Consider the following 27263-nt stretch of genomic DNA (forward strand, 5'->3'; position numbering starts at 1 on the left):
GAATCCTTTAAGCTCAGTCTGGGTCTCTCGAGGGGCTGGGGCCGGGACGACCACTTCTGACCGCACCTGAACCACCCTGGGTACTGTACAGTTGTTCACCCGCCCGAGTCCCCAGCTCCCACCATCTCGTGTTCCTCACAGACGCCCCGTGTGACAGGCGGTCGGTACTAAGGCAGGTGTGAGGATTATTCCCACTTTACTGATGAGGAAGGGCTCCCCTGGTGGCTCAGTGGTAAAGAATCTGCCTGCCAATGAAGGAGACGCAGGTTCGATCCCGGGGTCGGGAAGATCCCCTGGAGGAGGAGAGGCGACCCTCTCCAATCTTCTTGCCTGGAGAATCCCACGGACAGAGGAGCCTGGTGGGCTGCAGTCCATGGGGTCAAAGAGTCGGACACGACTTGTCAACCAAACAACGATGACAACTCAAGAGGACAGTAAGGCTCACAGAGGTGAGGGGACCAGTTCAAGGTCACCCAGCCAGAAGCCGTGAGGTCCGGAGAAAGAAATCAGGAAGTCTGACTCTAGACGCTCTGCTCTTGAGATCCTGCCGAGTGTTAGGGGGCTTGAAATACTTCTCCTCCTGGGCTTAGGCTTTGGTGCCTGGAGGCAGACCCTGGAATGAGGAAGCCGGCGAGGGGGGGGGGGATTCCCTGTCCCAGGTGAAGGGGGCACCGAATCCCAGGGCCACCTGCTGCCCTGTCCGTGACCTCCCGGAATCCAGCGCTCTGAGGGGACGTCTCCACTGGGGGCTGACGGGGAAAACGCCCTGTGGAGCTGGCCTCCATTCCCCAGCTCCCCGCCCTGGCCTCCCCACAGCGACAGCTGCTCGTGCCCTTCGGGGTCTGGGCAAAGCAGGCCTGCAGCCAGCACGCCTGGAAGGCCCTGCATCTTCCTCTCGGGGTGACAGCCTCATGAGCAGCCCTCCCACCCCTGCTTCGGGGAAACGTGGAGTTCAGTACCTGAGCATCACCGCTGTTTCGTGGGCAGCAAGTCCTTCTCGTGTATTTGCTGAGTTGTCCTGAAAAGTGGAGGATTCCCTCCTGACAGCTTGTCACTAATGTCTCATCTGTTTTCTCTCTGAGATGAAGGGCCCTGGGTGACGTCGACATAGTACAGTTTGCACGACGTGTCTATCGAGCACAGAAATGGGCGTCACCGTTTCTGCTTCAGGAACCGCACCAGGGGGCTCTGCTACCCGCCTCCCACCCCACCAGGCTCGTGGTTCAGACCAGCCTCGGGCCCCCTCCCTGCACGTGGCCAGGCCTGGACGCAGCATCACAGCCAGGTGCCCTGGTGACAGGCTCACAAGCGCACGGGGCCCTCCAACCGTCAGAGCCGTGGAAACTGGCTGGGGACGCTGTTGGGAACTTTCGAGAAGAGCTGCGTCTTTCTGTGGGAGCTGCCAGGGTGGATGAGCAGGGGACCCACACGGGAGCCAGAGAACGAGGGCAGAGAAGAGGGCAGCTCCAGGGAGAGACACCCCAGGCTGCAGCGTGTCCGAAGCCAGCCCACCCCCTGCTCTCTGTGGTTACATAAGCTAGGGAAGTCCCTTTTTTTTTTTAGCATAAGTCAGTTTGCCTTAGGTCTATAGTTTCCATATGAAAAAAACACTAACATACTCTCAGTATCGGTAACTTCCTGTTGATGTCTTGCTGTGTCAGCAAGTATGAGACCCTGCTATGCTGCCTAAAATAAGTCCACCTCCAGATACTGACGTGCCAGTCATTCACGTCAGCCCAGACCACGAACCAGCAAGTTCAGTGCCATCTCCCCACGGTTACTCGTGTCCTCAAAGAACACGAGCATTGTCCACATCTCCCGAGAACGCAAGCTGTTCCCCGCCCGCTCGGACGGCGCTCCACCCGGCCGGGGCCCTTTGTTCACACAGTGGCCATTGGGACAGTTTTTGTGGGTCGGGGACCCAAAAAGCACCGTTTTCAGATAACCCAACTGCTGCTGCCCCTAGACCTTTACCAGAGAGCAGTGAGAGCGTGTGTCTACACAGAGGACGTCTGCATCTGAGGGACCAGAGCAGCTCCATCCCGAGTGGCCCGTGAGCAGGGGGACAGATAACATGTTCACCCAACAGAACACCACTCAGCAGCAGGCACGAAGGAGTGAGATGCTGACACGTGCGAAGATGTGGGGCCTCTCACAGGCTGCTGAACGAAGGCAGACGGACATAGGACTGCAGTGCCTGGTTCCATTTGCACGCTGAGGACAGGAATGACTGACCTGCGGTGAGAGAAATGGGCCACTCGCCGTCCAGGGTGGGTTGGAGGGTGAGAACCGTCTGCAAAGAGGCGCCGCGGAACTTTTCCGGGTGACGGACGTGTCTGTACCTTGATGGGGGCGAGGGCTTCGCAGGTGTGTACATCCTTGTTTAAATTTAAAACGTGCGTGTATAAAATATACCTCAATAAAGTCACTTTACGTTTATTATTGGAGTGTAAAGTCATTTTCTAAAGTGAGGATTTCCCCAGAATTCTCAAAACTCCTAATGTTCATATTTAACACAGTCTTTTGAAGAGTGCACTTTCTCCTTCCCACATCCCTCTGCCCCTGTGTCTTTCTGGCCTGCAGATGGGTCTCCTCTGCTGCTCACGGAAAACACTTCCCTTCTGGTCACCACGTGCGGAGGGCTCTCAGCCCGCGAGTCTCTGGGACACCAGCATGGTGTCCTGAAACTTAACTCAGCTCTGACACTGCTGTCCCGCAGTTACACCAAACCCCACGGATCAGGACTCGGTCGCAGCAAGACTGCCCTCCCCACTCCCCTGCAGACGCTTGTTATAGACCCGGCCTCACCGGTGCTTCTGACCCAACAGCTACACAGCGGACGCTGCGATGATGGACTTGAGTGTGATTCACTTGATAGAGCGGTTCACAGAAGTGGTGGAAATGTCTACTTACCTTTCCCTGTTTATTAAAGAGTGCATTACCAGCCCCTTGCGCCTCTCTAGAGATCTGGGGAGAGAGGGGCTGAAAATTCAGAGCTGCTCACCCTGGCTTGTATTTCGGCCACCAGCCTGCCTCCGGGAGCCACCCAGGCTCACCTGCTTAGAACAAGGGATGCTCCTAGGGCTCTCTGTCTGCTTAGCTTTAAGATTTTTTTTCTTTTTGGATGTGGATCATTTTTAAACTCTTTGTTGAATTTGTTACAGTATTATGCTTTGTTGTTTTGGCTATAAAGCATGTGAGATCCCTCACCAGGGATCAAACCCTCACCCCCTGCGTTGGAAGAGAAAGTCCTAACCGCTGGACCACCGGGGAAGGCCCACTCCTCATGCTTTTATCACCTGGAAATCTCAAGGGATGTAGGAGTTCTGTGTCAGGAACCAGCAACAGAGACTCACCTATATATTCTTTGTTGATGTTGTTTAGTCGCTCAGTCGTGTCCGACTCTGTGACCCCACGGACTGCAGCCCACCAGGCTCCTCTGTCCATGGGATTTCCCAGGCAAGAACACTGGAGTGGGTTGCCATTTCCTCCTCTAATATGTTTCTTATTTCACAACAATGTTATTATTTACATGCCGTAATTGAATCATCATATAGAAATGCCATGAGGTTCCTAAACTTTCACAAATGGTAATTCTCCTTGTACCTCGGGGCCTTCCTTCCGGCTGTTCCTTCTAGTTGTTCCCTCTTCTCTTTCTGGCAAAATCCTGCCTACCGCCCCAGCCTTCATGCATTCCAAAAATATTTATTGAGTGCCAGGCAGTGTGGCTACTGAGACATATAACCAGGGCTCTGCTCTGGCCTTCAGAGACGTACACTGGAAACATGGAGTTTCACTCGAACGCCCTTAGATTTATATCCCAGCATTTTCTGGTTGATGAAAAGATTCTGTCAAAGACCATTAACCTGGAGGCTATGGCCGCTCCGTCCCATCACCCAACAGCCGCTGCTTACCCCAAAAAGCACATGTGCTTGCCTCCTCCCTGCAGGGTCTGTTAACTCTAAAGAAGTGGGATCTTTGAGAAGGTTACCAAAGCAGGAGGAAAAAACTCTGCCAAAATGAGGGGAAAACTTGGGACAAGTGCACTTCTGGGTTGCTGATCAGAACACGGCACGAGATGGAACTGTAAACAGATGAGACGGGGGAATGTGAAGACTGAGTCTGCCTGACTCTCAGGCTGCCCTGAGGCTCACGCCCCAGCCCCCAGCCTTTCAGATGGACCACAGCCTGGACTGCAGCAGGCAGATTTACTGCTGCAGGGGTCTTTAATATTTTAGAGTAGTTTAAAAAATGTTCCTGGAACAAGCTTTCATTAAAATTTACTTTTCGGGCTTCCCTGGTGGCTCAGTGGTAAAGAATCCACCCACCAATGCGGGGGACCTGGGTTTCATCCCTGGTCTGGGAGGATCCCACAGGCCATGGAGCGACTAACCCGTGCTCCACAGCTACTGAATTTGTGCTCCAGAGCCTGGGAGCCGCAACTACTGAGCTCACAGGCTGCAAGTACTGAAGCCGGTGTGTGCCCTGGTGGCCGCGCTCTGCCGCAGACGCCACTGCAGTAAGGAGCCCTGGCGACAAAGAGCAGCCCCCGCTCGCTGCAACCAGAGAGAAGTCTGTGCGGCAGCAAAGACCCAGCACAGCCAAATGCAAATCAATGAAATTAAAATTTGTTGTCCGAGGTTTTATTTTTTTCTGCTCCCCCATCAGCTCTGAGTTCCAAAACCAAATCTTTACTTGATTAAAAATATCATCACACACTGTAAATCAACTATAGGTACAATTAAAATTTTTTAAATATACCATTGCAGACATAGAAACTGTACAGAGGAAAATCGCTCATTTGGAACTTACAATGAAATAGTGTTTGAAAAAGTGTTAAATCACCTTAAAAATTTTTTTTTATTTTAGAATATTTTGACACATAGAAAACATTTCCAAGGATAGTACAGTTTCCATATACCCTACACCTAACGCCACTGCTATTAACATCTTGTAATTAGCCTGGTATATGAGTCAGAACAAATGAGCCAATATTGGTACATTTTTACTCACTAAAGTCTCTAGCTTGCGCGGACGGGAAGTCCTTCTCTTTCAGGACCCCATCAGTTGTCACATCACGCTTGATCCTCACCTCTCCTTGGCTCCTCTGAGCTGTGACTTCGTTCACACTTCCCTTGCTTTGGATGAGCCGAGCACTTTTCTGTTCCGGTTGGGTATTTTGTAGGATCCCTCAGCTGGGATGCACTTGGTATTTCCCTCCTGGTTAGACAGGTTCGGGGTTTGGGGGAGGAAGATTCCAGAGGTAAGGGCCCTTCTCATCACACCAGGTCAAGGTTACATGCTCTCCGGCTGACTTTGTCCTTGTTGTTGTTGAAGTGATGACCCTTCCTCTTCAGAAGGAAACGCCGTGGCCAGCCCACGCTCGATGAGTGCTGAGTTACGCTCCACCTTCTCGAGGGCCATGTACCTACATGTATTGTCTGCAGTTCTCCCACAGGAGGGATTTACCTCTTCTCCATTTCTTTCTTGCTTTATTCAATCATTGTCTATATCACTATGGAACTGGGGATAGTTCTTTGATGTGCTCAGTACTCAGGCGTGTCTGACTCTTTTTTGACCCCACGGACTATAGCCTGCCTGGTTCCTATGTCAGCGGGATTTCCCAGGCAAGAATGCTAGAGTGGGTTGTCATTTCCTCCTCCAGGGGCTCTTCCCGACCCACGGATGGAACCTGCGTCTCCTGAATCACCTGCCTCATCAGGTAGATTCTTTACCACTGTGCTCTCTGGAAAGCCCATAGTTCTTTTATACTTTGGGTTAGTAACCAACATGACTTTATTTTGTTGCTCAAATCAGGAGCTTGTCTCTTTGACACAGCTCTGCTGCTGTGTGTGTGACAAGGAACATTCTGACATTCCATTTATTTCTTTTAAATTTTATTGAAGTATAGTTGATTTAAAATGTGTTAATTTCTGCTGTAGAGCAAGGTGATTTGTTATACATATATATACATTCTTTTTCATATTCTTTTCCATTGTGATTTAATCACAGGATATTTAATATAGTTCCCTGTACTATCCAGTAGGACCTTGTTCTTTGTTCATCCCACATGGGATAGTTTTCATCTGCTCATCCCAGACTCCCAATCCTCCCCTCTCCTAACCCCTCCCCACCCCCTTGGCAACCACAGGGGGCTTCTCTGGGTCTGTGAGTCTGTCTTTGTTTTGTAGATATGCTGATTCGCACCATGCATTAGTTTCTACGTGTAAGTGACATCACACTTCTTAACCACAAGAAGGCTAACGTGACATCTGTGGGTTTTAGCAAACAAGAGCCAGCCCCCAATTCTAGATCAATTTGTTCTGCTAATTGTTTCTAAACTCAATAAGAGTTCAAAATTAAACTTTAACCAAGCGTTTAATTGGGCCCTATCAATCAGATTTATAATTGAATTGCTTTTTGCATAGAAGTCTTATCTCCACTTTGTTACTTCTTTTCACTTCCCTTGATCAGGAACAATGAATTGGCTTGTACTCCTCCAGTTTTTCTCAAGATATTCCCTGTAGGTTTTTTAAAGGATAGATTTTGTGATATTTTGATTACTTCTTCCACAGAACAAAAGTAGTTGTTGCACTTTCATTTATGATAGGTTTTGTAAATGTCAAATTCCTTGTTAGTCGAAAGTTAACATTTCAAAAGTCAAAGGATGATGTAAATAAAGTTCAAATGTACACAGTAGACTTTGAAGTAATTTCATATCACTTTCTCCCATCCTCCAAAAATCAAGATAACCTACCTTTCAAATAGCTATTTGAAAGAAAGAATCAGACTGTAGTATATATATATAAAAAAAGGACACGATGTTTTAAAATATATCTACCTGCATTTCAAGTATAAATAAAAAGCATGAACATACAGGTTCAAAAAAAAATGAAAAGAAAACAATGTGAAGTCCATCTGCTATGATTGCTTTGTACATTTTATTAACCCTGATACCAATTCCTTGAAACTAACTCTTCCAGAATTTTGGAGGATTTAAAATTAGACTTCTATCAACTTTAGAAGTAAGCTAAATATTTTTTTTCCTCTTGCTATGTCCAAGGAAATAAAATTGCTCAAGTGTATTGGTGATTTGGTTGTATCTTTTATTTCTTTTCATTGTTTTCTCAATTTTAATAAAATTACAGACAGACATTTTTGACATGCTTTCAAAGGAAGAGAAATGGAGATCAGTGAGTTCAGGATACCAACATAAATTTAGGGTCACAATCTCAGACGTTCTCTGGGGCCAGAGACATGCACACACATCCTAGTGTGCCCAGCAGAAACAAGAGAAGCTGAGAACTCCTGTCCATCCACTGTCTTTCAAGGAAAGGAGCATCACAAGGGCCAGGGCTTCTGCCATGCGCTTAAAAGAATCTCCTGGTTTTTAAGTTAGTAGTTATTTTTCTGGATGCATAGTGTGTGGTCTATGAGCTGCTTTTGGCCCACAAATCATGGTGTGCAAAGCCATCTGTTATTGTTTCGTTGCTAAGTCGTGTCCAACTCTTTGTGACCCCATGGACTTCCCTGTCCTTCACTATCTCCCGAAGTTTGCTTAAACTCACGTCCATGAAGTCGGTGATGCCATCCAACCATCTCATCCTCTGTTGTCCCCTTCTCCTCCCGCCTTCAATCCTTCCCAGCATCAGGGTCTTTTCCAATGAGTCAGCTCTCCGCATCAGGTGGCCAAATTATTGGAGCTTCAGCTTCAGCATCAGTCCTTCCAATGAATATTCAGGACTGATTTCCTTTAGGATGGACTGGTTTGATCTCCTTGCAGTCCAAGGGACTCTCAAGAGTCTTCTCCAACACCACAGTTTGAAAGCGTCGATTCTTCGGTGCTCAGCTTTCTTTATGGTCCAATTCTCACATCCCTACATGACAACTGGAAAAACTATAGCTTGGACTATACGGACCTTTCTTGGCAAAGTGATGTCTCTGCTTTTTAATATGCCATCTAGGTTTGTCATAGCTTTTCTTCCAAGGAGCAAGCGTCTTTTAACTGCCCATAAGAACTTTACACTGGGAGCTAACCCACTTAATCACAATAACTTAGAATAAGACATAGAATTGTCAGGACCATTTGAATTCTCCTACTGGCTGATCTGAGCACTATATTTGAGAGATTCAACAAACATGAAAAGGCTGCTGGGTGACTGAAGAATCCGAGTGAACAGAGATGGAGGATCCTAACAGATGATCTCACCAAGCAATGACAACTGGACACACTCATTTATTCAACGATATATACTGTCTTGGGTGTGCCAGGCAGCAAAAACATAGCTGAGGACAGGAACCTTCTGGAGTCAGGAGGCAATAAATAAATAAGCAAACAAGAAAACTAGCCCTTAGTGATAACTACGGTGCAGGAAAGTAGAATTCAGTAATGTGATAGCAGGTGTCTGATAGGCTGCCCTGTACCGGCTAGTGATCCCAGACACTTACCCTGGCGGCCTTCAGTTTCCACTTCTTTCTCCTGACTCATTTTGTTCTCGGTCCCTCTGTGAGGTCACTTGCGATATGCCTTAATAAATTCAAGAGCACTTTGTTACCTTTCAATCTTCTTGACTAGATTTGGGGGGGGGGCATGTCGATCCAAGGCGAATTTAGGAAAACCCTAATCTAATCAGTAACTCAATTACAAGGACCAGGTCAGTGTGGCGCTGGCTAATTCCAAACATCTTAGGTGACTTCCTTTTAGTTTGATTAAAAAAATTTTTTTAATTTATTCTTCAATTGAATAACTGCTTTACAGAATTTTGTTGGTTTCTGCCAACCATCATCATGAATCAGCCACAGGTACATATATGTCCCCTCCCTCTTGAATCTCACACCTCTCTCCCCTCTCCTCCTCCCCTCTAGGGTGTTACAGAGCCAGGGGTTTGAGTTCCCAGAGTCATGCAGCAAATTCCCGTTGGCTCTCTATTTTACATACGGCAGTGTAAGTTTCCATGTTACTCTCTCCATATAGCTTGAATTTTAAGGGCTACCATTTCAAGTATGTCCCCCAATTCTGGGAATGTACCACTTGAGGGTTTTTACCACCATTTTGAAACAAGAGCTAACAAACAGCTTAGCAATGAAACTCCTCCTCAAGGCCAGGGATTCTCCCACTTAAAAATCAGTTCAGTTCAGTCAGTCAGCTGTGTCTGACTCTTTGCCACCCCATGCATATTGACAAATATCTTTTAAAACTCTTTCCTATGATTTTTTTTTTTCTTGATTTTCTTTCTGTTTGCTTTGTCGAGGTTTTGTTGTTTACCCTGCCTGTTGAAATGGAGGAAACCCCAGAGTGTAAAGTCAGAAGATCTGGTTCCAAGCTAGATGTTTGGCTCTGCCTGGCCTGGTATTCACCTAACCCTGCAGCTTCATCTTGAGGACCTACCTCTTGGAGGTCCCAAGAGGAGTATCTGAAAGCCAACACTGCCAGGTTCAGTCTTTACCGAAACACTGAATACTAACGAAGTGCTTCGCGTTTAGATACGTGCAGGGTTTGAGACCCATTTCTCCGAGGTCTGGCGTTTCCTGCGGGCCCCTTGCTTATCTAATCTCCCCTTCTCAGGCTCACAGGAGACTCCATGAGCTCCCTGCCCCCGAGGCCCCTGGAAGCCTTTAAAGAATTCTCTCTCTCTCCTGCGTGCTAGTATTTTATATAGTAAGTACGTATTGCCCATAACAAAGAGGAAACCCAGGTTAAAAAATGTAAGCAAATAATGGAAATCCAAGAGTACATTGTGTAAGCGCAGCTTCCTTTGGAAAGCAAAAGCATTTCTTCCATCCCCCCCCCCCCCCCGCCCCAAACAAGTGTGCAAATGGACTGCTCTATTTAAGACACTCATTAATAAACTTCCCAAAATGTCAAGTTAAGGGTCTCTATCACTGGGCAGGCCGGGTGCAGGAGGAAATGTGCGAATGCGGCCGTTTGCCGCAGGGCGGTGTTCTGTGTACCGCGCTGGCGGCACGGTCGGCCCGGGAGCGCGAGAGGGGAGGGGAGGCCGGGCCGCGGGGCCCCGTGCGCTCCGCCGGGATCCGAGTGCACCTAGGGGAGGGGATGAGGGACGCCAGCACCTTCGCGATCCGGTGTTAGTATTTACATGTAACTCCAGGTTGGCAATATATCCGTCTGGCATCGTGTTTAGACAGGAGTGGGGCGAGAAATGGCGACTTGGGAGTGGGTGCTGCGGTCGGTCTCGGGGGACCTGACGCTGCGGAAGACCCACGACCTGAAATGGGCACACGCGCCCACTCGACTTGTGTCGGCACCTCGAAACAGAGCCGGGGGCGGGGGGTTGCTCCCGAACGCTGGCGACCCTTGGGCTGGGAGCCGGGCGTGGGGTGCAGGTAGCTGGTGGCGGGCACTTGGGAAACGGATAGAGGTCACCGAGAGCCGGCGCCCGCCGGAGCCGATCCCGAGGACCACCCGATCACCCGCCCGGCGCGCGCCGCCCCCTCCGAGCCCCCGACCCCACGCGCCCGCGGCGGCGCGCGCCGCCCCCTCGCCCGGCCGGGCGCCGAGAGGATCCGGGCGGCGATCTTCGCACCGGCGGCCGGGCGCCGGAGTCCCCGCCCCTCCCGCGGCGGCGGCGGCGGGCCGGAGGGGGCGCTCGCGCGCAGGAGCGGGCGCAGCAGGTGCCGCGTTACCTCCACCGCGCGGGGGGAGAGGGGGCGGGCCGGGGCTCGGGAGGCGGGGGAAGCCGGGGAGCCGAGCCGGGGAGCGCGGCCGGCGCGGCAGGCTGGCACCGGGCTCGCGGCTTCCGGGAGGCGCCGGGGTCGGATAAATACATCCCGGGCGCGCGGGGATCGCCGAGCCGCCCGCATCGCGCGCGCCGCGCCCCGCAGAGCTCCGCCGGCCGGCCCCGCACCGCGCCGCTCCTCCTCCTCGAGCGCGCCGCGCGCGGAGCCGCGGAGAGCGGCTGGCTCGGCCGCCGGCGCCCGGGCCGCTGAGCAGATGAACGGCGGCGGCTGAGGGCCGCGGCCTCTGCCCGCCCTCCGCCCGGCGCCCGCCGGGGCCGCAGCCGGGGCGCGGGTGGCCGGCCATGGGGGCGCAGTGACGCGCGCGGCGGCCGATCGTCCCTGCGAGCGGCGGGCCCTGCTCGGCGGCGGCGGCGGCGGCGGCGGCGCCGGGCCCGCGCGCTCTGCCCGGGGCCCCGCGGGAGCCTCCGCCGCGCTCTATGCGCCTCTGCGGGCGCCGCGGGCCCGGGCCATGGCGATAGACCGGCGGCGCGAGGCGGCGGGCGGCGGGCCCGGGAGGCTGCCGCCCGCGGCCGAGGAGAACGGCGCCCTGCCGCCCGGGGACGCGGCGGCCTCGGCGCCCCTCGGGGGACGCGCGGGCCCCGGCGGCGGCGGTGACATCCAGCCGCTGCCCGCGCCACACGCCGCCGGCGGAGCGCACCCGAGCCTCCTGTTGTTGGACTACGACGGGTCGGTGCTGCCCTTCCTCGGGGGCCTGGGCGGCGGCTACCAGAAGACCCTCGTGCTGCTCACCTGGATCCCCGCGCTGTTCATAGGCTTCAGCCAGTTCTCGGACTCCTTCCTCCTGGACCAGCCCAACTTCTGGTGCCGCGGGGCCGGCAAGGGCGCCGAGTCGGCGGGGGTCACGGCCACGGGCCGGTGGGGCGGCGGCGACCTGGCCAACGGGACCAGCCCCCCGACCACCCCCTTCCCCACCGCCGCCTGGGGGACAGCCGGCCCCCTCGGCAACGGCAGCGGGGCGGACAGCGGCGAGGCGCCGCCCCTCCCGTCCCCCCCGGACAAGGGAGACAACGCCTCCAACTGCGACTGCCACGCGTGGGACTACGGCATCCGCACAGGCCTGGTGCAAAACGTGGTCAGCAAGGTAAGGCCAGCGACCGCGCCGGCCCCGCGTCCCCATCCCGAGCGCGCTGTGCCCTCCGCGGTCCCCGCGCACTTCCCCGCGCGCTCTGCAGACCGGGTCCTGCGGTGGTGCGCGCTCGCGTGTCCACGGCCTCCCGTGGGCTCGCCCTCCTTGCGTCCCCCAGAGGTGCGGGCCTGGGTGCGCGGCTGGGCTCCCGCAGCCCTTCGCGGCGGCTCTGCCTCCAGACTCCCAGGGGCACCCAAACTCGCGTCCCCGCTGGCACACACAGAAGGGGCGCCCCTCCCGCCGCGAGGGAGCGAGCTTCCCTCCCCCACCCTGGAGCTGTCACTGCGTTCGGGCAGGGCTGGCCCGCGGAGGGCGAGAGGCTGGTCTGTGAGCCGCTGGCCCTGCGGACGCGCCTCTCTCAAGGTCTGCCCGCTGGAGCCAGGCCCCGGGCTTAGCCCTTTGCTGGCCCACTGCCCCCGAGTCTCCCACAGAGAACCAGCCCCTCCAGAATCGCTCCTATGCCCAGGCATTCTTCCTGGCAGACCCCAGCCATCCCCCGCTGGCACTGGAAACTGACTAAAAGCTGACGGCAGAGCCCGAGTGGTGGCCAGAGTAGCAAATGGCCTTTGGAATCTCCCTCTCCCTGTCCCCAAGCTCAGTCCTTCCCAGAGGCTGGGGTGTTTATTTCCCGGTGGAGTTTGCCACCCCCAGTGTTCCTCAGAAAGCAAACACCTCTGGACTATAGGAAGGGTGCTGAGTTTGTGCTGTTCTGGGACAGCCGGGCTCTCACACTGCAGCCCTCTGGTCCTGGCGTTGAGATCGGATCCCGGCCAGCCTCAGCTCCACATGGACTTGCTCCAGCCCAGGGGCCCCCTCTAGCCGAGGTCCTGCATCCTGGAAGACAGAACAGGAGTGTTTGCAAGAGATGCGTGGCCTGCAAAAAGACGGAGAATGGGCACTACTAGGAAATTAACACCCAAGACACCTACATATTGTCTGGATTTCTTAACATGTAAGAGAGGTCGTATGCCAGTGTGTCAAACAACTTGTGTTATTTTGCCCCTTCTGTGTTTTAAACAACTAATTTGCCTTTCAAAGTAAATGTAGACCTTTCTCCCACTTCCATGCAGTTCTGGGCAGAGTTTTAAATGCTTTGTTTAAATGCAACACTGAAATTTGACGGTTTGTAATAGTCCATGGGCATGTATTCCCCCCTCCCCCGAAACATGTGTTGGTAAACAGTTGTGCCTCATGGATGTGTAAGATGAAACTCTTACATCATCATAACCATTGTCTTCAGCTTGTACCAGCCTGCTGAGAAATGATCTGGCCTCTGGGAACTGTTGGATTACCTGTTAATGGGGAGATCGTTCTAGCTTGTTCACCTTGAGCCCCCTGCCCCCAGTCAGCCTGTCCTCTGCCAAGGCATTTCTGTGACTGTTTCCCATCCATGGAGGTCAATATCTGTCTTTTGTTTACCAGCAGGAAAAATGAAGAACATTGAGTATCTTAACACTGTTTGTATGTCTGTGAAAGTAAGGGTTTGCAACACTGTCAAATACTTTGAGCCTCTTTGTAGAGTAGGGGAGGAATAATGGAGATCAAAGCAGATGCGTGTACAGGGTGGTCTGTCCCGGGGTGACAGGGGAGGCCAACTTGGAGTTAGGAGGTGGGACAGAGAATCGTTACCTAGTGGTGCTGTGGATGGTGGGAGGAGACAGCTAGAACCGTCCTTGAAAGCAGGCTCTGCGGGCACCTGGGAGAGCTGGACAGGTGTTCCAGGTGAGCGATCGAGGGGCTCACGTATGCGCAGCGTGGTTTGGGGTGCCTGCTGTGCAGCTCCGGGCCGCTGACAAGGCAGTCCAGGAGGTGCAGACTTGGGGGCAGTAGGGAGAGACACATTTTCCTGCAAGACCAAGACTAAAAAGGACATATTGATTTTCACGCACAAATAAGATCTAAATAAAGGTCTGTCCTTCCACGGTGTTCTGTTCCATAACCGATGCTCTCAAGAGCCTTTTAAGCACACTCTGGCAGAGCCGAGGCCGGCCGCCGCCTCTGCGGGCCGTGCCCCCTGGATCCTGGATCAGATGCACGGATGCGGAACGTGTCCTGGGTGGGTGCCGACTCCGGGGGTCAGGGGCCTGCCAGCGTGGTTTGCCCGAGGGAGTGGAGTTGGCTGCTTCTCCTGTCAGCAGATGGAAGCGCGGGGTCTGAGGAGTGCTCTCTGGTGCCCTCCCCCGAGCAGAGTGCCAAGGCCTTCCCCACTCAAAGAAGCCCCGTGCAAGGGTTTTGTCATTCGGCTTCCTTCAGCGCGCATGTGCCCCTCCCTGCCACAGAGGCCCTGTCCTCCCTCCGGGTGTTAGGTGGGGAGGGGGCACCTTGCTTTTCCTTTTATTGTTGTACATAGTGATGTTGTTGTTTAGCTACTCGGTCACATCCGACTCTTTGCGACCCCGTGGACTGCAGCACCCCAGGCTTCCCTGTCCTTCACCATCTCCCGGAGCTTGCTCAAACTCAAGTCCATCGAGTCGGTGATGCCATCCAACCATCTCATCCTCTGTCGTCCCCTTCTCCTCCTGCCTTCAATCTTTCCCAGCATCAGGGTCTGTTCCAATGAATCGGCTCTTCGAATCAGGTGGCCCAAGTATTGGAGCTTCCGTCCTTCCAATGAATATGTCACGTTATATTAAATATATGTTATAGATATATACCATTTATATATATATATATATATCATATATTGTCCTGTTACAGGGGTTCACCACCTCTGTGCCACAGACCAGTACCTCCTCTCAGATCAGTAGCAGCACTAGATTAGTAATAAAGGGCCCAATCAATGCAGTGCACTTGAATCATCCCCAAACCATCCCCCTCACCCCCAGGCTGTGGAAAGTTGTCTTCTACAAAATCCCCAGTGTGAAAAGGCTGGGGACCACTGGGTTATACAGGCTAGGATAGCCTCTACACATGTGAAACTGTCAGGCCCGTAGAGCTCCAGGCTGTTAGAGTTAGGAGGGGCTTTGGAGCTGACAGACCTCTGCCCCCTTCCGGTGGCATCCCCGGCATGGCCGTCCCTTGCTGAGAGCCCCGCGAGCTAGCAGCCCACTTCTCAGCAGCTCTTCCAACAGAAAGATGTGCTTTTGGCGGCGACAACAAGGATCGTCTCATGCCTGTTTGTGCAGCATTCTCCTCCGAACGATTCTTCTTCCTTCGTATCACACCTGCTCCGATATCTGAGGGTACAAGGGCTGGGTTCTTCCCTGGCTAGGAAATCTCCAGCTCCTTCAGTCCTTCCGTAAGGAACAGCATTTACCCTTCTGACAGCTTCACACGGTGTGCGTGTCTCTTAAGCAGACCGCCCAGGACACGGCCAGCAGGCACACACACCCTGATCTGTTCTGATCAGAATCTTCCACTCATGAAATTCACGGTCAGCTCATGAAGGCTTTCAGTAGACGCATCATCTGTCTACCTTGAGGCCACAGTCCCCAAAGTTCGATGGGATCCTGTTCAGGCAGGGCTTTCTCAGCCGGTGCCCGTGTGTGGCATGCTTGCTAGTTTAGGGTTGCTAGATCTCTCCTGTTAGGATCTTTTTTTATTTCTACTTTATTTCTGTCTTTGTAAATTTCTCTTCTTTGCCTTGGTCCCTGGTGTTTCAGGATCCACGGTGCCTTCAAAATAATGCTGATGATGCCACTTTCGTGCCGCCCCGTAAAGTCTTCAGGGCATTTTCACGTGTTGGTGCCTTTGGTTAAGAATGTTGAGCCATCCAAGACCGCTCTTAACACTGTGTGGTCTTGAGCTTTAAGTCGGTTCACCAGCCTCGAGTGGATCATGAAGTTGGTCCTCAGCTTCCACGTGCTGTTGCTTGCTCTTCCTTTTTTCCCCAGCCCACGTAGGAAGATTGTCGCGCTTAACACAGCTCTGCTGGGTTTAAAACACGCCTCAATAATTTGCATAGTGAGCCCTGTATTGTTCAGAGTGAACCCTTGTTGGTTTCTAATGCTCTCCACTTCCTTGAACAACCCTTAGAATTTTGCCTAAAATCAGTGTCAGTAACACTTCCTAACCTGCTCTCTTTCTGTACGTGAAATTTAAGGTGCTTGCTCATCTCCAGTGTCCTGGTGTTTTTTTCTATCTGCCAAGAACTCTCATAGATTGTTGGCTCTTCTCCTGTGTAACCTGGGAGTTGTTTAAATATCCCAGGAAATAATTGGACTTCTTTTTCTGGGGCTCAACACTAGAAGTTGTTTCAAGTGGCTCAGTACAATTAGGATGGAGAATGATTACAATATCATCACAATAGGAATAGTTTTAGAAAGAACTTACCTGTAGGTCATCCCAGTGTGGTTTTGTTTAGTCTGCCTGCTATATACAACACAGCAGTGAACATGTCTGTGCATGTCTTTTTTTTTTTTTTTTTAAGGAACTGACCGTAATAAAAAAAAAATGCACCCACATGGGACAGAACATAAAGAATAAAAGCAAGATTTCTCACCATCTCTGCGTCTAAGTTCCCTCTTCAAAAGCAACCATGGTTACAGTTTCTTATGTATCCTTCCAAAAATATTCTATTTTCATTTATATCTATCTTCTCTCCTAAACCTCAATATGCCATACGCACTGTCTCATGCTTCTTGATCACCTGTGTGGGGGAAGGGTGTGCACCAGTGCGGGCAGCCTCCTCTCTTATTTTCTCACCTTCTAAGGGGGCCTTTTGCTTATTATATAACGTACAGTGAAATTCCGGCACACAGGAAACGTAGAAGTGGAGGCTGTATTTTTATTTTGATAGATGTTGTCAAAGCGCTCTCCATAGAGATCTTATTACCAATTCACACTTGCATTGATTAGGCGGGAGGCCTGTTCCCACACTACCCCCACCCCGCCCACCCCTGGAGCATTGTCCCAGTTCTAAATGAGAAATTGTCTGTGGTCATTGCTGTTACTTGCATTGTCTTCTGAGGAGCGAGGTTAAACATCTCTGAAAATTTTCGAGCCATTTTTCTTTCCTTTTCTGTGAACTGCATCTTCACGTCCTTTGTGTGTGTATCTTTGGGGGGAGGGCATTATTTTCTTACTGATTTACAGAAGTACATCATGCATAAAGTAAATTAAGTGTTCGGGATGTTTTGTGAATGTTTTTTTCCCCACAGTGTGTTGTTTGTCTTTTGATTTTGCTTGTCGTGTTTTCATCGCGCACAGACTTTTGGTTTGGATAGTGTCAAATGAGTTTTTCATGGTTTCTGGGTTTTGTGTTAGATTTAGGGCTTCTACAATCCTGGAATATTAGGGCAAAAACACTGTCTTCTAATATTTTTATGATCTCAGTACTTTTTTGATTTGGTGTTGTAGGGTCAGAATTGCTTCTTTTGAGCTATTAGGGTAAATTACTGGGAAGGAAAACAAATGTTAGGTCAGCGGGTATAGCAGCTTTTCTCAAAGGCTTTGACTTGCTCGTGACGAGCTCCTTTGTGTAGAATCCGGCCTGGTCCTCACTGATGGAGAGACAGGATGTTGCGCAGTTACTAAGCAGCTCTTCCATCTTTTGGGGGACGGTGTTCGTCCCAGGTCTCACCTTTCCTTCATCTTCTCGGTCTGCTGGATCAGCTGCACAACCTCTTGTCTTTGGCCTTTTCTACAAGCCTCGGTTCATCTTGGCCTTCAGTCCCAGGTAGTACTGAGTCAACAGTGGATGTCACTTGTGGGGTGTGGGGAGGGGGGTGGGAGGGGATTCAGGATGGGAGACACATGTCCACCCGTGGCTGATTCATGTCAGTGTACGGCAAAGACCACCGCAGGATCGTGAAGTCATTAGCCTCCAATGAAAATAAATAATTTTAAAACAAAAGTTGATGTCATTTAAGAACAGAGGATGAGACGGACGGATAGCATCATGGACTCAGTGGACAGGAATGTGAGCAAACTCCGAGAGGTGGTGAAGGACAGGGAAGCCTGGCGTGCGGCAGTTCACGGGGTCACAGAGTCAGACACGACTGATTGAACAACAACAACAGAAGCATGTTGGACTCGGCCTGTCCGTCCTGGCTTGGAGCCGGCTGGACCAAATGGTCAGGATGCAGGGCTGGCGGCTGGAGCGTTTGCCCCGGGCACGTCTGCAAACTCTGCGCACCCGGCTTTCTCATTCATTCTTTGAAGCCGTTGTTAGGCGATCAGCAGGCCCCTGAGTGTGCCCTGGGCCATTCCTGTCTTTTCTTCCTAACCTCCCCCATCGCCCCCCTTCTCCCTTCCGCGGACAGGAGTGCGGATCCTGGGCCAGGCGGTGTGGTTTGTGTTGGGGATACAGCGCCAGGCAGAAATAGCGCAGGTCCCACCGAGCTGATAGACTAACGAGGGAGGTGCACCTTAGCTAATCATCGTGACTTTTTAATTACAAACCGAGCCGAGTGCACGGAAAGAAAGGGAACTGAGAGAGAGAGAGCAGAGCGCCTGGGCCGGGCGAACCGGCCTCGTTGACACTGAGGCCTGAGATGCCGAGAGATGGAGGCGGGGCGTGAGTGCTCGGGGGTCTTTCCCTTGGAGAGCGAGCGGCTTCTGCAAGGGCCCTGGGGCCTGCGGGAGCCCGGATCTGCAGGGTGGCCTGGAGCATGGGCCGGGGTGACTCACAGTCACAAGATGAGCTCAGCCGGCCAAGAGAGAGGGGCTGGAAAGGCAGGCGCCCGGGGAGGGCCTGTGGGGTGAGATGGGGGCTGGGGTCGACCCTGCTTGGGGCCCCGCGGACAGGCGACAGGGAGGCCGGGCCTGTTTCTCCTGCCGGAGGGAGGCTGCTGACCCCAAGCGGGGCCTGAAGGGGAGCCATGGCCAGCAGGTCCACCACAGGCCTTGGACAAGTGGACCTGACCGGGCCCCAGCGCTGTTGATAGGAGAAGCACCGGCCTTGGAGAGTTCCAGCATTTTCTCTTGCTCTCTGGCTCCAAAGGGGAGGCTGCTAAGTAAATTTCCCCAAGGTTGAGGGCCCTGAAACGGGAAGCCTCCAGCTAGCGTGGGGTCCATTCAACCAGCTTCACCTATGCCCAGCGCCCGGCATGGGTGAAAGTCTGTCCCGGGCACGGCTGACTGTGGTGTTATCTACAAGTCCGAAGTTCAGTTCAGGGCGGGGAAGGAGGCGGGCGGTCACTGGCCTGTCCAGAGTTGGAGCTGCAGGGTTAGGATCTCTCACCCGCTCCGCCTGAGGGTGTGCCTGCCTCCGCCCTGGGGCCCCACCTGGAGGACGGGGGTGATGGGGGGTACCCTGCCCTTTATCTTCATCTTTACCAGTCAATCAGAGGTGGGGTCCTGCTGCTGCCGGAGGATGGGCGTGGCTGGGGGCTGTTACTGTGGCTTCCTGCAGTAGGCCGTGCAGACCTGGCCGGCAGCTTCCCTGATCTTTGCTCCTTCTGCCTTCTGAGCCCTTTTCCTGGAACGCTTTCCTCTTCCGCCGGCCCGCCGGTCCCTGTTCATCCTTTAGATCCGCCGGGTCTACACACAATGCCCCCAGCACTGGCTGTGTGTCTGTCCATCTCCCCACTAGACGTGTACCTTTCACCCACTGAGTCCTCACCATACACATCAGCTCGCCTGAACTCATGTCATGAAAAGACTGGTGCTCTCTGGTTTGGCAGGGAGGTTACGACCCATTCATCTATAGGGCCTTCATGGGTAGAGGGGGCTCAGGGCTCCCCCCCGCCCCGCGCCAGCGGGGAGCAAGAATGGGAGCGAGGCCCCCACCCTCCAGGAGGCACCTGGAAATCTCAGATTCCTTTCCTCCTCATCTGTGGGGTGAGGACTGGCTGAGCGAGTCAGGTCAGAAATGCTTAGATGGGGAGGAGCTGATAGACCACACCTGGACGGGCAGTTTATCCTGCAGCCGTTCCAGGGCGTCTCACACCTTCACCCGGAAACTGATGACACGGAAAGCCAGGTGCACCTTTCAGACTGGCTGTCCCAATCCAGGGGGCCGGAGGGGGCCGGCCAAGAGGGGCCTCCAGGGGGGGTTTGCCTGAAAGAGCCTTGAAGGCACTGGGAGGTATTTGTGGTTCTCACATGAAAACAGAGCAGGTCTCTGGCCACAGGGCCCAGGGATCTGATAAAGGAGAGGAGCTTCCTGACCTCCTGGTGGGTGGAAGAGTGGGGAGGCTTCCTTGCCTCCACTGAGGTCCTGGGTCAGAAATCTGAGTCCATGCCCTTTGATGGAAGACAGTGTTCTGAGTTTGGAAGTCTGGTTGGCTGTGCTGGGTGGAAACGGATGGAGAGAAAGTGGAATTTTAAACAGGGGCAGAGGGTAACCTGAGCCCTGACCGCAAGGATCGGGGAGAGGACTTCAGGGCAGGTGCAAGCAGGGGAAAGGGCCAGGCTCCACCTCCGGCGGTGTTCCTGGTTCTGTCTATGGGAGGCCTTGACCTGACCTTGGTGGTCCACAGACCTGGATCTCTGCTTCTCTCAGTGTTTACCCCTTGCTGGTCACTGTGTAGGAGCTGACCTCCCCCAGACAAGTGACCTGGAGATTCACAAGCCTGTGTTTCTGGGAAAGGGGCAGGCTTATGGGCTGGTTGAAGCGGGTTTCCCCTACAGCAAATCATTGCTGTCCTAGAAAACCACCAGCGGGCTCTTGGGTCCTCATTTGCATAGATGAAGTGCTGACTGACCCTCTCGTCTCAGGACTTGTCTGGTTGCAAGTAAGAAAACAAGTTTCCAATGACATTAACAAAATAGAGAAGAAATTGGTTGGAAAAATGCAGAAATGGTTGAGGAAACCCAGGGTGGGATCTGAGGCCAGAAAGTGGGGCAGGGGGCTGTTTCAGGGGCTCTGCCACCTTCTTCAGCCTTTTGGAAGCTGTGTCTGCTTCTCCTGGAGTTGGCTCCCCTCCACCCACCCCAGACTGGGTTTTGCTCACCCGGTCTTTGGTCAGGCATTGGCCAGTGTGGGCCTCTGTCCAACGCCGGATTCCTGGGTGCAATTCTTATGTCCACTCAGGGCCGAGGAGGCAGGTTTCAGAACACAGTTCTGAAACTGTGCAGTTACCCAGGGTGGGGGACCCCTCCAGACCTTGTGACAGAAGACAAGAGTGGCTGTTCTTTTTGGGGGTGAAAGGGACTAGACATGGCTCTTTTCGGCAATGAATGGAGAATAAATGAATATGGATGCCTTCACCATTAAATGCTTCAGACAAAGTCGTCTTCCCAGAGACTCAGGAGGTAACTTACCTGGCTCCTTAAGCTTGGTGTGGAATCGGCAAGACCATGCTTCCTGAGGCTTTTCTTCTGGAAATAGGTACAGATGGCCTCAGCTGTTAGCTCCAGGGCAGAGGGGGCTTGGAGCAAGCCCCTGGACGGGCACTGAAGTGTGGGGCCAAGCGTTGCCCCCACCCCTGCCCTGAAGGCGGGTCTGCAAACTTTTCTTCTACTCAAGACCAGCCACGTAACTTGCAAGATGAAAACGCAGGCCCTCTTGCTCGTATGGTTCCCAAGACGAAGGTGCCAACCATGGAGCCGGAAGCCAAACGCGGCCCTCCTGGGGTGCCCCCAGGGGCCGCGCGCCCGTCCGTGTTCACAGAGCCAGGGGTCAGCGCTGCGAAGCCCAGCAAGTGTTCCCCTGCCGTCCCGCCTCTCGCTTCCCAATTTCACATCCTTCTCCTTCTGCTTTTCCTTCCCCGTGTTTGTGTCTCTTTCTCGCTGTCTTGCAGCGAAAGTCTAACTCACTTTTGGGGGGCCTGGGTCTGGGGGCACAGCCCTAACCAGTTGAGCACTGAGTGTCTCGTTAGGAGGGGGCCTGCAGGGCTCCAAGGGGCCTGGGAGGCTCCCGGCACTGGAAAGCCTGCTCCTCAGAGAAGTGAGCCAGTTTCCTTATCTGAGCAGCGGACCCCGCGCTGAGTCACAGGAGCCCGCGGGGAGGATGCTGGTTAAGTGTTCGTCAGCTTTTTTTTTTTTAAGTGGGGAAGAGGGTCAGTCTTTGTATAACTTGATTCCTGCTGGCTGACGGTCACATTTTACTTCTTAGCATCATTTAAAGAATACGTGCAATGGCAACAGCACTGGTGTAAGCCAGCCACCAGCCTCCGAGGGGTCATATTAAACTATGGATGGTTATGCACTCAGCCCCGTAATTTGCGCTGCAGACTGTTTCCTCCCAGATTAGATTAAAAGCTGCTTTCTCTGTGTGTTTAAAAGATGCTTTACTTTGGGTAGTATAGTCATTTTCACAATAGTGACTCTTCCAATCCAAGGACATGGTATGTCTCTCTATCTGTTTGTGTTACCTTTGATTTCTTTCATCAGTGTCTCATAGTTCTCTATGTACCGTGTTTTGTCTCTTTAGGTAGGTATATCCCTAGGTATTTTATTCTTTTCGTTGCAGTGGTGGATGGGATTGTTTCCTTAACTCCTCTTTCTGATTTTTTATTGTTAGTATATAAGAATACAAGGGATGTCTATATGTTAATTTTTATCCTGTGACTTCGCTATATTCATTGATTAGCTCTAGTAATTTTCTGGTGGAATCTTGAGGGTTTTCTATGTATAGTATCATGTCATCTGCAAATAGAGTTTTATTTCTTCTTTTACAATCTGGATTCCTTTTATTTCTTTTTCTTCTCTGATTGCTGTGGCTAGGAAAATCCCATGGACAGAGGAGCCTGGTAGGCTGCAGTCCGTGGGGTCACTAAGAGTCAGACACAACTGAGCGACTTCATTTTCACTTACCACTTTCATGCATTGGAGAAGGAAATGGCAACCCACTCCAGTGTTCTTGCCTGGAGAATCCCAGGGACGGGGGAGCCTGGTGGGCTGCCGTCTATGGGGTCGCACAGAGTCGGACACGACTGACGCGACTTAGCAGCAGCAGCAGCAGCAGCAGCAGGACTTCCAAAACTATGTTGAATGATAATAGCAAGAGTGGGCACCCTTGTCTTGTTCCTGATCTTGGAGGAAATGCTTTCAATTTTTCACCATTGAGAATAATGTTTGCTGTGGGTTTGTTGTATAGGGCCTTTATCATATTGAGGTAGGTTCCTTCTTTGCCTGTACTACCCAAAGCAATCTATAGATTCAATGCAAGCCCTATCAAACTACCAATGGTATTTTTCACAGAACTAAAACAAAAAATTTCACAATTTGTATGGACACACACAGGACCCTGAATAGCCAAAGCAATCTTGTAAAAGAAGAATGGACCTGGAGGAATCAACCTTCCTGACTTCTCTCTATCCTGCAAAGCTACAGTTATTAAGAAAGTATGGTACTGGCACAAAAACAGAAATATAGACCCCTGGAACAAGATAGAAAGCCCAGAGATAAACCCATGCACCTATGGGCACCTTATCATTAACAAAGGAGGCAAGAATACACAATGGAGAAAAGACAGCCTCTTCAATAAGTGGTGCTGGGTAAACTGGACAGCTACGCAAAAGAATGGAACTAGAATACTTTCTAACACCACACACAAAGATAAACTCAAATTGGATTAAAGATTTAAATGTAAGGCCAAAAACTATAAAGCTCTTAGAGGAAAACATAGGCGGTACATTCTTTGACATATATCATAGCAAGATCCTCTGTGACCCACCTCCTAGAGTAATGGAAATAAAAACATAAGTAAACATATGGGACTTGCAAGCTTTTGCACAGCAAAGGAAACAATAAACAAGATTAAAAGACAACCCTCAAAATGGGAGAAAATAACTGTAAATGAAACAACTGACAATTAATCTGCAGAACATACAAGCAGCTTAATACCAAACAAACAACCCAATCAAAAAATGGGCAGAAGACCTAAAGAAGACAGACAGATGGCCAACAAATACATGAAAGATCCTAAGCACTGATCATTATTAGAGAAATGCAAACAAAACTACAATGAGGTATTACTTCACCCTCATCAGAATGACCATCATCAAAAAATCTACAAACAGTAGTGCTGGAGAGGATGTGGAGCAAAGGGAACCCTCTTGCAGTGTTGGTGAGAATGTAACTTGATACGGCCGCTATGGAGAGCAGTATGGACCGTCCTTAAAAAGCTAGAAACAGGAGTACCATGTGACCCAACAACCCCACTGCCGGGCATATACCCTGAGAAAGCCATAATCGAAAGAGAGGCATGTACCGCGCTGTTTGTTGCAACAGTTTTTACAATAGCTAGGACGTGGAAGCAACCTACATGTCCATCGACAGGTGACTAGATACAGAAATTATGGTCCATGTATACAATGGAACATTACTCAGCCACAAAAAAGGATGCATTTGAGTCAGTCCTAATGAGGCGGATGAACCTAGAGCCTATTATATAGAGTGAATAAGTCAGATAGACAAATATTGTGTATATCAACCCATGCATATGGAAACTAGAAAGATGCTATGGATGAACCTATTTGCAGGGCAGTAGTGGAGACACAGACATAGAGAACAGACCTGTGGACACAGCGGGGGAAGGAGAGGGAGGGATGAATTGAGAGTCTCGTGGAAGCACATACATCACCATGTGTGAAGGAGCCCGTGGGAATTCGCTGTATGATGCAGGGAGCTCAAGCTAGCGCTCGAGACGAGCTGGAGGGGTGGGATGGGGAGGGCCTGGGAGGCGTTTCAGGAGGAAGGGGACACACAGACACCTGTGTCTGGTTCATGTTGATTGTGGCAGAAACCAGCACAATAATGTAAAGCAATTATCCTCTAAGTGTGAAGGTTGTAAGTATGTATAGTGATCCCAGTTATCAGGGTGAGTATTTATCAGCAGGGAGATGAATCAAAGTGTCTGCAGAGTGACGTCTGTGTGCGGGGACCATGAATGATCATGGTTTCCCTCTTTTCACCTCTATTAAAAATTATCTGGTCAACAGGGAATATTAAGTGTAGATAATAAAGTGTGTCTGTGTGCTTAAAAAACAAAAAACAAAAAAAGGTGCTTTACAGATTGGCCACTCTTGGTGGCTTCTTCCTGAGGCATTCCACTATTCCCAAATGGACGTACATGAGCGTCTGCAGAAAACACGGAGTCCTTGTCCTACTTTAAAACTTTTTCCACAATTGTGGTGAAATCGTCACAACATAAAGTTGGCCATTTGAACCCTTGGTGAGCGCACAGTGTGACGGCGTTGAGGACAGTCACCGTGTTGTGCGACCATCACCTCCATCCTCCGCCAGAATTTTCTAAGAGTCTTCCCAAACTGGACCCCTGTCCCCATCAAACACCAGCTCCCTGTCCCGCAGCCCCTGGGCGCCACCGTCTACTTTCTGTCTCTGTGAATTGACTGCTCAGCACCTCGTGTAAGTGGAATCATTCTCTGCCCTCCTGGGGGGTGGGGGTGGGGAAGCTGACTTAATTCTCAGATGGAGAGAACGTAACTGCAGGTCAGCTCAGGCCTGACTTCCCATTTCCAGGAGCTGCTGAGGACCGTGAAGGGCCACGCGATGCGTCTGAACCAGCGGCTCATCACACTGCGCTTCATCCTGGGCCCTGGGCCCCATCCTGGCTTTAAGCCAGTGTTTTCCAGACCTGCTCGCCACAGTCTTTTCTTCCAATGCAAGGTCCGTGTGGACAGAGTTGCTCTTTCTGGATCTAGGATCAGGGGCGCACCTGGGGAACTTTGGGGAGCATCTGCAGACCCCCGGCATCCGCTGTTGTAAAGGTCCTCGGGTATCTCCAGTGGTCTGTGCTTCCCCTGAGCACACGTGGCTGTCACGTCAGAGGAGGACGGGGTGCTAGAGACTCCCGGGGAGCAGGGAGCAGGGGTGCTGCTCTCTGAGGAGCAGCAAAGGGTGATCCCCCCAATGTCGAGGGTTCAGGTCCAGGCTTGTGTAGACGTCCACTGTGTGGTATAGACGCCCAGCCAACAGACGGCCGGGGGCAGCCCAGCTGAGACCACGGCTCCCCTGGAACGCGGGTCCGTGCTGCAGAGAGGCCGGGAATGGCCGTCAGCCCCGTGGAGGGGCATCTGAGGGTCTGAGAGCCTTCCACCAGGGCCGGCCTGCCCCGGGAGGCACGTTGTGAAACAGCACCCAGCGGAGTTTACCTGTAAACCGGAGTCGCCAACAAGTCCGCCCCTCATTAAACAGGCCCTTTGAACCTCTGCTTAGAATAGTGGTTAATTACTTGTAAAGGAAACATTTATTTGCAAGTGACAGGTATTTATTTTCAAAATGGCCCTAATTCAGACCAGTCTTTTCCGTAGTAATTCCCCTTGAGGTGGTTTGATAGTGTTTTCAGGGGCAGGAAAGGGGAGCTGGCCCCTGGGAGCAAGCGCTGGAGGCCAGAACAGCGCAGGAGCGCCGTTCACGGCGTCAGAGCCGCGATCAGGGTGCCCCCCGCCCCCAGCACAGGCCGTGAAGAGCACCGTTCACGGCGTCAGAGCCGCGATCAGGGTGCCCCCCGCCCCAGCACAGGCCGTGAAGAGCACCGTTCACGGCGTCAGAGCCGCGATCAGGGTGCCCCCCGCCCCAGCACAGGCCGTGAAGAGCACCGTTCACGGCGTCAGAGCCGCGATCAGGGTGCCCCCCGCCCCCAGCACAGGCCGTGAAGAGCACCGTTCACGGCGTCAGAGCCGCGATCAGGGTGCCCCCCGCCCCAGCACAGGCCGTGAAGAGCACCGTTCACGGCGTCAGAGCCGCGATCAGGGTGCCCCCCGCCCGCAGCACAGGCCGTGAAGAGCACCGTTCACGGCGTCAGAGCCGCGATCAGGGTGCCCCCCGCCCGCAGCACAGGCCGTGAAGAGCACCGTTCACCGTGTCAGAGCCGCGATCAGGGTGCCCCCTGCCCCAGCACAGGCCGTGAAGAGCACCGTTCACGGCTTCAGAGCCGCGATCAGGGTGCCCCCCCCAACCCTGAGCACGAGCACGGGTCAGGGGATCGGGGGGCCCCCCACCCCACCCCAGCACAGGCCGTGAAGAGCACCATTCACAGCATCAGAGCCGCGATCAGGGTGCCCCCCACCCCGCCCCAGCACAGGCAGCGAACCTGCTGTGGTCCAGGTGTGACGTCGCCCACGACACGTGTGCCTCTGACAGTCAGCCTTGGAGGGTCTCCAGAGCTGCTGGCCTGGGGCCCCTCCGCTGACTGGAGCCCGCTGCCCACTTCGGGGAGGCTCGAACCCCCGGCTTCCCCAGCCAGTGAGATCTTTCCCTCCTTAGACGCTCACCGTGCTGTCCGCCTGTCCCGCTCACTGTCCTTCTGAGGGTCTGTGCTCGGAGTCCTGATAGGAAGGGCTATCCGGGGCTGCAGACGTGGAGGCCTGGTGGAGCATTCCGGGGCTGGGGTGCGTTAGCTGGCTCTTAGAGGTAACTTTGCAGTAGGAAGCAAAGATGCCTCGGTCAGCGGTCACCCAGAGAGAGACAGTACAGAGAGACAGTGGCGCGTCTGGAAGCTTCTGGAGCGGTCGCATGGTGGGTGAACTGTAACGTCTTCTAGGCTCCAGGGGAGGGTTTTTTATTATTTCATCATGATAGAAGTTTT

The 27263-nt window shown here is 52.6% G+C and overlaps 1 protein-coding gene and 1 long non-coding RNA gene across 8 annotated transcripts in view; one reads left to right on the plus strand and one right to left on the minus strand.

The window, feature by feature from the left end:
• Positions 1–306: 306 nt before the first annotated feature.
• On the minus strand, positions 307–2101 carry LOC133059945 (uncharacterized). Its single transcript, XR_009693668.1, has 3 exons — positions 1975–2101; positions 960–1130; positions 307–600 (listed from the first exon to the last, which is right to left on the minus strand). It is a non-coding gene; the product is annotated as an uncharacterized LOC133059945 (long non-coding RNA).
• A 9105-nt stretch (positions 2102–11206) lies between these two features.
• Positions 11207–27263, plus strand: part of SLC22A23 (solute carrier family 22 member 23) — a 129838-nt gene continuing 113781 nt past the window's right edge. For 3 of the 7 annotated variants that reach the window (XM_061147716.1, XM_061147717.1, XM_061147722.1), the window contains exon 1: positions 11207–11839. In XM_061147716.1, coding sequence (XP_061003699.1) covers positions 11207–11839 — 633 coding nt within the window. Of the gene's footprint in view, positions 11840–12602; positions 14288–25195; positions 26043–27263 lie in introns of those variants that run through there. The other 4 variants (XM_061147719.1, XM_061147720.1, XM_061147721.1 and 1 more) reach the window with 4 other exon arrangements.

This window comes from Dama dama, chromosome 7 (assembly GCF_033118175.1).
Source record: "Dama dama isolate Ldn47 chromosome 7, ASM3311817v1, whole genome shotgun sequence".
NCBI classification, from domain to species: Eukaryota; Metazoa; Chordata; class Mammalia; order Artiodactyla; family Cervidae; genus Dama; species Dama dama.